Source organism: Gossypium raimondii, chromosome 3 (genome assembly GCF_025698545.1).
Source record: "Gossypium raimondii isolate GPD5lz chromosome 3, ASM2569854v1, whole genome shotgun sequence".
NCBI lineage: Eukaryota > Viridiplantae > Streptophyta > Magnoliopsida > Malvales > Malvaceae > Gossypium > Gossypium raimondii.
In genome coordinates this window covers 13,015,323-13,026,172 of record NC_068567.1, presented here as the reverse complement: position 1 = coordinate 13,026,172, position 10,850 = coordinate 13,015,323, and the positions used below count along the sequence as shown (strand labels likewise).

At 34.2% G+C, this 10,850-nt stretch overlaps 1 protein-coding gene across 1 annotated transcript; it reads right to left on the bottom strand.

Moving 5' to 3' along the window:
- Positions 1–634: 634 nt before the first annotated feature.
- LOC105797232 (GEM-like protein 1) lies at positions 635–3,345 on the bottom strand. Its single transcript, XM_012627180.2, has 4 exons — positions 2,789–3,345; positions 2,606–2,707; positions 2,015–2,286; positions 635–1,039 (listed from the first exon to the last, which is right to left on the bottom strand). The coding sequence occupies exons 1-4, from the start codon at positions 3,075–3,077 to the stop codon at positions 857–859; spliced, it is 846 nt and encodes a 281-aa protein (XP_012482634.1). The 5' UTR covers positions 3,078–3,345; the 3' UTR covers positions 635–856.
- Positions 3,346–10,850: the final 7,505 nt, after the last annotated feature.

Here is a 10,850-nt window from a genome sequence, read left to right as displayed (position 1 = left end):
CCCATAAAAGTTCCCCCCACTGTTTATTGTGAGGCATCAAATTGAAGGTAAGATATTGATTAATTTTAAATGTAATGGTTGAACCACTCTCAAAGCTTTTTTTATAAATTTATTCATTTTTTGGTCCACACGCAAATCTATCAAAAGTTGATCTGACAATGACATGCACATTTCAAGACATGTTGAAACTAATACTGGACTCCTATCAACTTAAGCTTTAAGCCATCCCATTTAACCAATACATTTATTAGGAATGAGTTAATACGAAAATAGGACCCACTTCTTTTTTTTCTTTTTTGGTACATATAGGACCAAGTTTGTAAGTCCAAGAAAAGGGGGACTATAAACTAATAACTACTCGGGTCTCCTAGGATTCTTAAAGAAGGTTGAGGGCAGGTGGAGGAGATAAAAAGGGTAAAAGAAGGAAATTGTGGGGACTGACTGTATTTGCATAATTATTAGGGAGAGGAAAATTAACCTTTCACTGAAGGGCTTTGTCAAGAATTGCAATTGAACTGGAATAAGGTAAATTTATTTCTTGGTCAATCCAATCTAGTTCGACCTTAACTATTATTTATTAATTAAATTTTGTATATAATATTTTTATAAATATATAAATACTAATAAAGAATCATTGGTATTGTAAAAGGTAATGTATATATTAAAAAAAATAGTATAAATGAACACACATCTAGTATTAAACCATTCAACAAGCCGATACCTTACAGACATCAGTAAAACATATCCACCAACAACTGACGAGTTTAAGAAACAAAGGAATATCGGAATATAAATGCAAATGTAAAGCTAGACTATGCTATTTCAACTCTGACAAATCTGGCTCAATATATTAACATCATGAGCTCCGGGCTGGCTGCAATGGTCGTTGAAGATTTTTAACAGCACTGTCATAGTGTACAAAGCCCATGAACCAAAATTCATGGTTGTCAACTGATATTATCTGGATGTATTTCTCAGCTGGGTTTGCCTTGCTTGTTGATGGATTCACTGCCCTTAGTTGATGTAATGGAATAGCCACCTAAAATCACATTAATAACCATTACAACAAGTTTAATAAAGGATCAATAAAATTTGCCAACAGCTGAGTCACCTGTTGGTAAGATGCCAGTTTCATAGTTCTAGCGATCAGGGATCAAAATTTGACAAACAAGGACAAGCAGAGATGTATCTTTGACAAATCACATACACGTATATCCTGATAAACCAAACAAGAGGAGGACATTCAAATATTTCCATATTTTTGGATAATTCCTTGAAGAATCTTGTCCGGTTATGTGTTGGATAAAGGTATCAAACAAGGGTACTGCTACAGAAAAAGGGTTTGAAGCAATTTAGGTAGAAACTCTATATCTGGATTTTGTCACTGAAGGATATTGGAAAGGGAGAAACAAAACACAAGTTACGGAATATCTAACATTCCTACTAAGATGGGGTACATAAACTACCTCAGAAAAATCACTTATTTTACAACTCATTTCAATAGCCTTATATATTCCGTTACCAACTTCTCCTTATTAATAAGTTTAAGCAAACACAGCTTTAACTACAAAAGCACTAACTAAAAAACTAGCACTACGGTAACCAAGCAGGAAAAAGAACAAATCAAAGATGATGAAGACCTTATGAAACAAGGGACTACAAAACTTTAGCAAATAACTCGAACAGGTCATAAGTCATAACTGCAGATGCTTATTTAAAAGCAAAGCTTTAATCTAACAAAGCATCCGGGATCAGCAACTTTTAGTGGAACCACATAGATGATAGAAATAGAATCATCAAGCACTGATCCCACGATATGGTAATTTCAAAACATGTAATCAAGAAAGGGAAAATAAATTCATAATTCATGTCCTTTTAGTGATATATGGAACTGCCTGGGAATGTAAAATCTAAAAAAAACTCAGCACCAACATCACTCTACACTCAACCCTAACCAATTAGACACAGATGCAATGACTTGACCAACTGAAACGCATAATATAAGCTCTTATACCTTATAGTAGCTCCATTGAGTCTGAGCACCAACTTGGTAAGACAGAGGATTGTCGCTACAAAAAGCAAGCTTTTGACTTGACAAATATAAAACTCCCATAACAGGACCAGCCGAGGTGGACAAGTAACATGCATAAGTCTTCAGAAGCTGTTCCTCAGGAGCAGTCTCAAATGTTGTTCGAAAAATCTTGTCATAACCACCTTCTGCAAGAACTTTGGTACCCTGAGCAATTCTTCCTACAGCAGCATCAGCAAAACTTGGCCCAGTTTTCACTGTTGCAACAAAAAAAAAAAAATAACCCCCATAAACTTACTAATCATGAATACTTCATATAATATAATCCAATCAATTGATATCGTGTATTGAGAATACCCTAATGCTATACATTTGAAATTTAAAAACTATTAAATAGATATTCAACAAATCCATAATTTTGAAAACTAATCTGATATTTACATATATTTATCCATGATTTACACTATTTTTGAAATCCAAATTCAAACACTACCTAAAATTCATATTAAAAATTCAAGAGTCACTGAGTCTATCGTGCAGGGGAACCAAGGGTGGTCAATAAAGAGAAATAATTACAATGTTGCCACATGTTCCCAGCTATCTCTTTTGCCTTCTTAGTATCCTCCGCCGCTTTCTTTCCCAATTTCCCTAACACCTCTTTCACTGCTCCCATCTTATCTGCTAAACGAAAGGGCTTAAATATGAATGGTATTCAAATAAAAAGAATAAATTTAGTAGAAGATGAAGCAAGTGGGTTACTCTTGACGGAAGATGATCGAACCGGAGCAGGAGAAACGTAAGGATTCGACTCAGCCGGCATGGTGGTAGCAGCGCTGCCAGAGAACGTCGCCGGCCCTTGATTAGGCTGCGACTGGGAACCCATGGAAACGTTAGTCCAATTCTCCGGTGGAGGAGCGACGTCCTTGGGGTCTAATTTCGGGTACGGAGCGTAATCGGAAGAGAGGGGCGGCACAAGGGTTGAGTCTGAGGATGTTGTGGACTGTTTGGCTTCGGGGATGTTATTAGGATCGGACGCTGGCTGCCTCATGATTTATATATATGGGTGTTAGGATCAGAAGAAACAGAGATGGAAAATATTTTAAGGGGTCAAATCGTGAAGGAATATTGTAGGATTGATTCGTCGTGGGGTTGAATTTGGTTACGTTAAGTTTTGGTTTGAAGTTTGAATTTGAAATTGGAAGGAGCAGCCGGCAATTGGCAGATGGCCACAGGAGAGGACAAGCGACATAATAATATCCGGTAACGGCCGACTCGGTAGGCCTTATACCTCCTAGATTTTCGCTTCGCCTTTCAACTTGAGCCCAAACATTGTACTAAGCCCGTTTATAACTAAGATTCTTGGGGATTTGTCGGATTAAGTTGTATGGTAATAAATCTATATTCTTGTACTATTTTATTACCTCACATCTATTCTATTATTTAAAAAAATTTTAAAAATTCACATGTTATGAGATTTAAACTTTCATTATTTATATTAATAAAACATTAAACTCGCCACTAAATTAAATCTTTATTTTATTATGATATTTACATTTTTACTATATTATATATTTTTATATATTGATGATATTATTGATTAAGTTGGTGTTACAAGTTAACTTCACATTGACTAAAGATTGATGATAACATCATAATAAATAATTGCAGTACATTTGGTATTCTTAATATAAAATATTTGTGTTTAAATTTTATTTTAATCAAAAATTAATCTATTTTTTCATTTTAATATCATCCATATTTCATATGTTATTATTAATTAGTTTCAAATCATATATTTTATTATTTATTATATATTATTTTTAAAACTAATATTCATATTTTAAATATATAATTTCCTTAAATATACGTATGTAATAGAATGCTTAATAAATATAAAAACACATTAAATAGCACTATGATATCATAAAAATATGGTTGCATAATTTTTGAATCTATATGCAATTTTGTAAAAGAATAAAGAAAGAAATGAGAATAAGAATTCAACGCCCTATAGATTATATAATTATTAACCTAAGTGTCGAAACCATTTTTATTTTTGGGGAAAAAAACAAAAATTAGTTGTCGACGAAAATTAGAGTCGCCACCAATCTTTTATTAAGGTGTGATTGGATCACCTAAAAATGACTTTGGTCTACGAGTTTTTAGAAAAAATGGGTTCGGGAGTCAGTTACGTACGAGGAAGGATTAGCACCCCCGTAACGCCCAAAAATTGGTACCAAGTTGATTAATAAATGTCTTAATGTCGAGAGTTGAAAAATACGATTCTTAATTAAATTAAGTTACTTATTAAAACTCTCTCATTTTGAAAAAGAAAATGTCACACCCAATGCGTTAGGGCACGATATTTTATTTTTTTCAAGATGAATTTGTCCAAAAGATTTGTGTGATAAAATTTAAAAGAATATTCAAGTGTTTAAGATTTATGACGAAAGCGCAGCCCAATACGTTAGGGCACAATTTCTCAACATCCCAAACATTAAATATTTCCTTTATTAATATATATATTTTAAAAAATCTTTGTCTCGAGAAATCAATACGTCACATCCAATGCGTTATGACACAACATATTAAATTCCCAACAACAAGCTTTTTCATTTTTATTTTGATCAAAGAGCAATTCTCGATTATTAGATTTAACGAAGAAAATCGGAACCCAATACGTCAGGGCTCAATTTTCTTGAAAATCCTAAATACGAGTATTATTTTATTTTGGAAAGTTTTGAATAAAATGATTTTGATGCTTGAATGATATCGAACATAGCCTTTTAAGCGAATAGAATGCTATAGATGATAATATACAACATGGAGCGATAATTCGTAAATAAAACATACACTAATAAATGATAAACAATAAATGAATTCGAAAGAAAATACATAAACCTATTTAAGAGAGAATTTAAAGGTAATAGCTGAAATAATATGAAATCAATAATATATAGAATAAAAATTTATTACAAATTATATATGTATATATAAAATAGTATTGTATAAAACATTTTCATATAAATCTTTAAGATATATAAATATGTAAAGTGAATTTCAAAATATATTACAAAATAGGAATATCAAAGAATATATACAAATCATGTTGAATTTACCTAAAATATAAAAAGTGTGATAAATCGAAATAATAGCAATATATATTGAATTCAAAATAATGATACATTATAATTTTTTAAAAGGGTAATATATACATATAATTCAATAAACTTATAGCCATAATACATATAAAACGTAAAATAAAATGGAAAATACTAAGCTTAATCATTAAAATAGTATTAGATTCAAAATTAAATATATTTTTTTTAAAAATAGTGGAGTAAGAAATCAAGCACATTGAATTAATAAGGATTTAAAGAACTCCAAACAGAATTAAAGGAGAAAAAATGAAGGGCCCAATTAAAAGGCGAGAATAACTCATAAGGCTCGAATGGGAAAATATCCCCGTCCTTTGAAACGCTTCACTTTATTTGGGCTAAATAAATAAATAAATAAAATTCGCAATGGTATCACCTTCTCCTTTTTCTAAAATCGTAAATAAATAAAAATAATAATCGAAAAAAAGAAAAGAAAAGAGTAAGCCATCTTTAAAAAACTGCCAATCTTTCTCCCTTTTTTTATTGATTTTTCTTCTCCCCCTACAATGAAGGGAGAGGCCTCTATTTATAGTTGAGCCTCCCAAAATCCAACGGTACAGATCAATTACATCAACGGCTAAAATTAAAGGGTATCTACAAATTAAATCTCTAAGATTACAAAATCATATCTTCTAAGATTGCATATCATATCCAATATTGCATATCATATCCAAGATTGCATATATCATATCTAAGATTGCATATCATATCTAAGATTGCATATCCTTGAAGATTATATTTCCATAAGCTTGTAGATGGACCTTCAACCTTTTTAAGTAATGGGCCATTCCGATCGGGCCAAATGATATAATTTTGTACTGGACTTAGACTTTATTTTATTATTGTGAGCCCGGGCTAAAATTGGGTATTACAGCTACCCCTCTTTGCTCGTTGTCGTGTAACAGGAACGGAGCAAAGACTTTAGAAATGGCCAATTTTTGCCCGGTCACACTCGATCTTGGTGCTCTTCTTCTTCAAGCAGCCGCATTCCATCCTACTGCATCTTCAGAGGTATAGGAATTAGTGCTTCAATCTACTCCACTGCAACTTCAGGAAGATAAGACTTGTATCTTCGATCTACTTCGCCACCAGTATGGGAAGACAAGATCTGCTACCTTTGATCTATTTCATACCGATACATGAAGACAAGATATGCTTTCTTCGATCTACTTCGCCAATACATGAAGACAAGATCTACTTTCTTCGATCTACTTCGCCACCAGTATGGGAAGACAAGATCTGCTATCTTCAACCTGCTCCACTACAACCCAGGGAGGCAAGGCTGGTATCTTCGATCTGCTTCACTGTCGAAACAGGAAGGCAAGATCTGCTATCTTCAACTCGCTCCACTACGACCGTGGAGGCAATGCGGTATCTTTGATCTGCTTCACCGTTTGCATGCAGAAGGCAAGATCTGCTATCTTCAACCCGCTCCACTACAACCCGTGGAGGCAAGGTGGTATCTTCGATCGCTTCATTGTTGATGCGGAAGGCAAGATCTGCTATCTTCAACTGCTCCACTACAACCCGTGGAGGCAAGGCGGTATCTTCGATCCGCTTCACTTTGCCGGCACAGAAGGCAAGATCTGTTATTTTCAACCTGATCCACTACGACCCAGGGAGGTAAGGCTGGTATCTTCGATCTGTTTCGCTGTCGGTACAGGAAGGCAAGATCTACTATCTTCAACCTGCTCCACTACAACCCAGGGAGGCAAGACTGGTATCTTTGATCTGCTTCGCTGTCGATGCAGGAAGGCAAGATCTGCTATTTTTAACCTGCTCCGCTATAACCCAGGGAAGCAAGGTTGGTGTCTTCGATCTACTTCGCTGTCGGTGCATGAAGACAAGATTCGTTATCTTCACTGATCTGCTCTCTAGGGAACATGACCTGTATAATGAACTTAATTATGCCTAATGATTAGGATGGCATAAAATGAATCAAATGCTCCTAACTAGACATGTGTGAATGGTGTTTGCATGAATGCATAATTTTTTAATAATTTTTTTTCCGAGAATGATCCCACTTAGGTTGTCATTGCTCGAAGTTTATTAAGGCTTTAACACTGATGTGCTACAACGCCTTCTTGCTTGGCTAGCTTTTCTGAAGAAACATTTAGTCAAGTTGCCCCCACTGTAAACCTCAAAGTTCAATCCATTGGGGCGCAAAATTAGTACCATCATTCTCCCACTGTAACCTAAAGGTAGGAATATATGGTTTTTTCTCGATCCTTTCCTATCACAATTCAAGGATACAGGATCTAAATCTCTCTAGTCCCTTACACCATTCCCAAGGTATCGTACCAAAGGCTCATGCATAAATGAAGGCTTTCTTCTTCGAGGAAACCTCTTCCTATTGCCTGGTGATCATTGCTTGCTTGTTCATTTAAGCTTTGTCACCAACCTGACATCTTGTCACTTTGCTCAATCAATGTTTTTGACAACAGAATCCAAAGAGAAAGTCCTAATTTAGACTCTTCCTTCTTAAATTTCCAACCTTTAAACTTGGTGCGTTCTAAATAATAGTCCTGTTTCATGTTCCAGTATTATTTAGAAACTTCTAAAGTAATATGCAAAACTTCCTTTGTGAAAGTTTTATTAGTCCATTCATCATTATTCCAATGCAACATGCTTGCAAAAAAGGTCATAACAATGGATAAGAATAAAGTTAGTTCTGAGCATAGCTCGAAAAGATTAAATTATCAAAAATAGTAAAGAATGATAAGAAATTGATTGTGAATGTGTATCTTGGAAAAGAATGAAGTATTCCAAGAACAATAAATTCAATAGTATGAAGATTGGGTGCCCCAGATATCGCAGCTTGAACTTTTCTGTACAAACTTTCTGAAAACCCTTTTGAGTTTGACATGTGTTTAGGAGATCTACAGTGCTTTGTCGATGCCCCAAGATGTCCCCTACCCTTTCCTGTTGATTCAAGTATAGCAAGATCATCATATGCCCCAATCTGATCAAGATTCGGGTTGTTCTGATCACCTCATGCCCCATTTTGATCAATATTTGAGCCGCCCTTTTCGGGTTTTCAACTCAAATCCCCTTTGGTCTCAAGGCGTCCTTTGCAGATTTTCACCTTGGCCTCTCCTTTTCTTTTCTTTTTTTGGCTTTTTCTTTCTTTCTTTTTTTGAAATATTTGAATCTGAACTCAAGATTAGGCATGTCCTTGTTATCCCTTCTAATTAAAATCGACGCTTTTCCAGATAAGGCCTTCCACATAAGATCCTTTCCAGCTTGGGATGAAGTTCTTCTTGTATTGAAAGGATCTTCTTCAATACTAGGTCCATCTCAAAGAATTTTCTAGGGCGGACCTTTTTGTGAGCTCGTATCATTTGTTTTTGGCGCATTTGACCATGATGAATAACTTTTAACATTCCTCTTCAATCGAAATTAATCCAAAAACTCAGAGAGAAAGAATCTTATCTTCAATAGGCAATACCGCAATGGGCCCAGGAGAAAGGCATTGCCCCGGCAGAGTTTTTTTATTAGAATAAAAGAATAACTCATAGGGCTCGAATGGGAAAATATCCTCATCCTTTGAAACGCGTCACTTTATTTGGGCTAAATAAATAAATAAATAAAATTCGCAGTGGTATCACCTTCTCCTTTTTTTAAAATCGTAAATAAGTAAAAAATAATCGAAAAAAGAAAAGAAAAGAGTAAGCCACCTTTAAAAAACTGCCAATTCGTTCTCTCTTTTTTATTGATTTTTCTTCTCCCCCTGCAATGAAGGGAGAGACCTCTATTTATAATTGAGCCTCCCCAAATCCAACGGTACAGATCAATTACATCAACGGCTAAGATTAAAGGGTATCTACAAATTAAATATCTAAGATTACAAAATCATATCTTCCAAGATTGCATATCATATCCAAGATTGCATATCATATCCAAGATTGCATATATCATATCTAAGATTGCATATCATATCTAAGATTGCATATCCTTGAAGATTATGTTTCCATAAGCTTGTACAACCTTTTTAAGTAATGGGCCATTCAAATCAGGCCAAATGATATAATTTTGTACTGGACTTAGACTTTATTTTATTATTGTGAGCTCGGGCTAAAATTGGGTATTACACTAAGTATATTCTCCTAAATAAGAGTTTTGACTAGTAAAGAATTTGATAATTCTGAAATAAATTTTTGGATTCAAGCCTTGTAGATAGAGAAAACATGAATAACAAGGGCGGCATAAAGTGTTGGCAAAGGTTTTAGTCCCTTAAAATAAAAAATTACATGTTTGACCCTGTAAATTTTATAAAATTATAAATTAAAACATAGTAAAATTTATACTTTATCCCCTAAAATGGTACAACTTTAATTTAATTATTTAAAAATTGTAAAATTATAAACTAATATAATAATAAAATATATTTTAGCTCTTACAAAAATACTTCACCTCTGAACTAAAAAAATCTTACCACCCATTTAGAAATTCAACCCACCTTAATTTCAGCTTTGGTCAAGATCTAATATGATTACATGATATTAAAAAGGTCCTTAGGAACAATAGCATCTCATCTTAACACATGTCATGAAAAATTTCTCATTTTCAAATAATGCATTCACGGAGACACCTTAAGGAAAACCTAACCTCCCATAGCAAACTCAATATCTTTTCTCTTAAGATTCGCATAAGACTTCTATTTGTTAGAAGCTATCTTAAGACGTTTCGAAATCAATTTGACATTATCCTCAGTCTCAAAAACCATATCTGGGCCCATAATCCTCCTCTCACCCAACTCAATCCAACATAACAGAGTGTGAAAGTTACGACCATATGCCATCTAAATACTGGACTGAAAGCTATTATTATAAGAAAATTCAACCAGTGGCAAAAACTCCTCCCAATTGCTACAGAAGTCGATAACACAATTCCGTAGCATATCCTCCAACCTGAATCATCTTCTCAAATTGTCTATCAGTCTTTATATGGAACAAAGTATTAAAGTCTAACTGAGTACCTAAAGCCTCATGCAGTTTCTTCTGAAATCGAGACGTAAATTAAGGGTCTTGATTTGAGATAATCGACACCGGAACCCAATGAAGTCTTATAATCTCGAAAATGTACAATTTCACTAACTTTTGTAGAAAATAGTCGGTCTAAATCGGAAGGAAATGAACAGACTTGGTCAATCAATCCATAAAGACCCAAACAGAATCCTTCTTAATGGGTGTCAATGGCAACCAAGTAATGAAGTCCATAATTACATGTTCTCATTTCCACAATGAAATCTTAACAAATTGAAGCAAACTTGATGGAAGTTGATGCTCAGCCTTAACCTGCTGGCACGTCAAACAACGAGACACAAAGTCAGTTACCTTTCATTTCAAATCAAGCCACCAATATAACTCCTAGAGATCACAGTACATCTTATTTCTACCGGGATGCATAGTATAAAGGCTACTATGCACTTTTCGTAAGATGGACTGCCTCAACTTGGTGTCATTTGGGACACAAATTCGATATCTGAAGCACAACGCACCCCCATTATTAAACAAAAAATCAGAAGTTTTACCCTCTTCAACCTATTGAACTCGAAGAACCAGAAAGTCATCCAAAAACTGCTTACCCTGAATCTGATCAATCCATATCGGTTTAACTTGTAACTCAGCTAACAAACCATCATTCTCAAACAAACTTAGGTG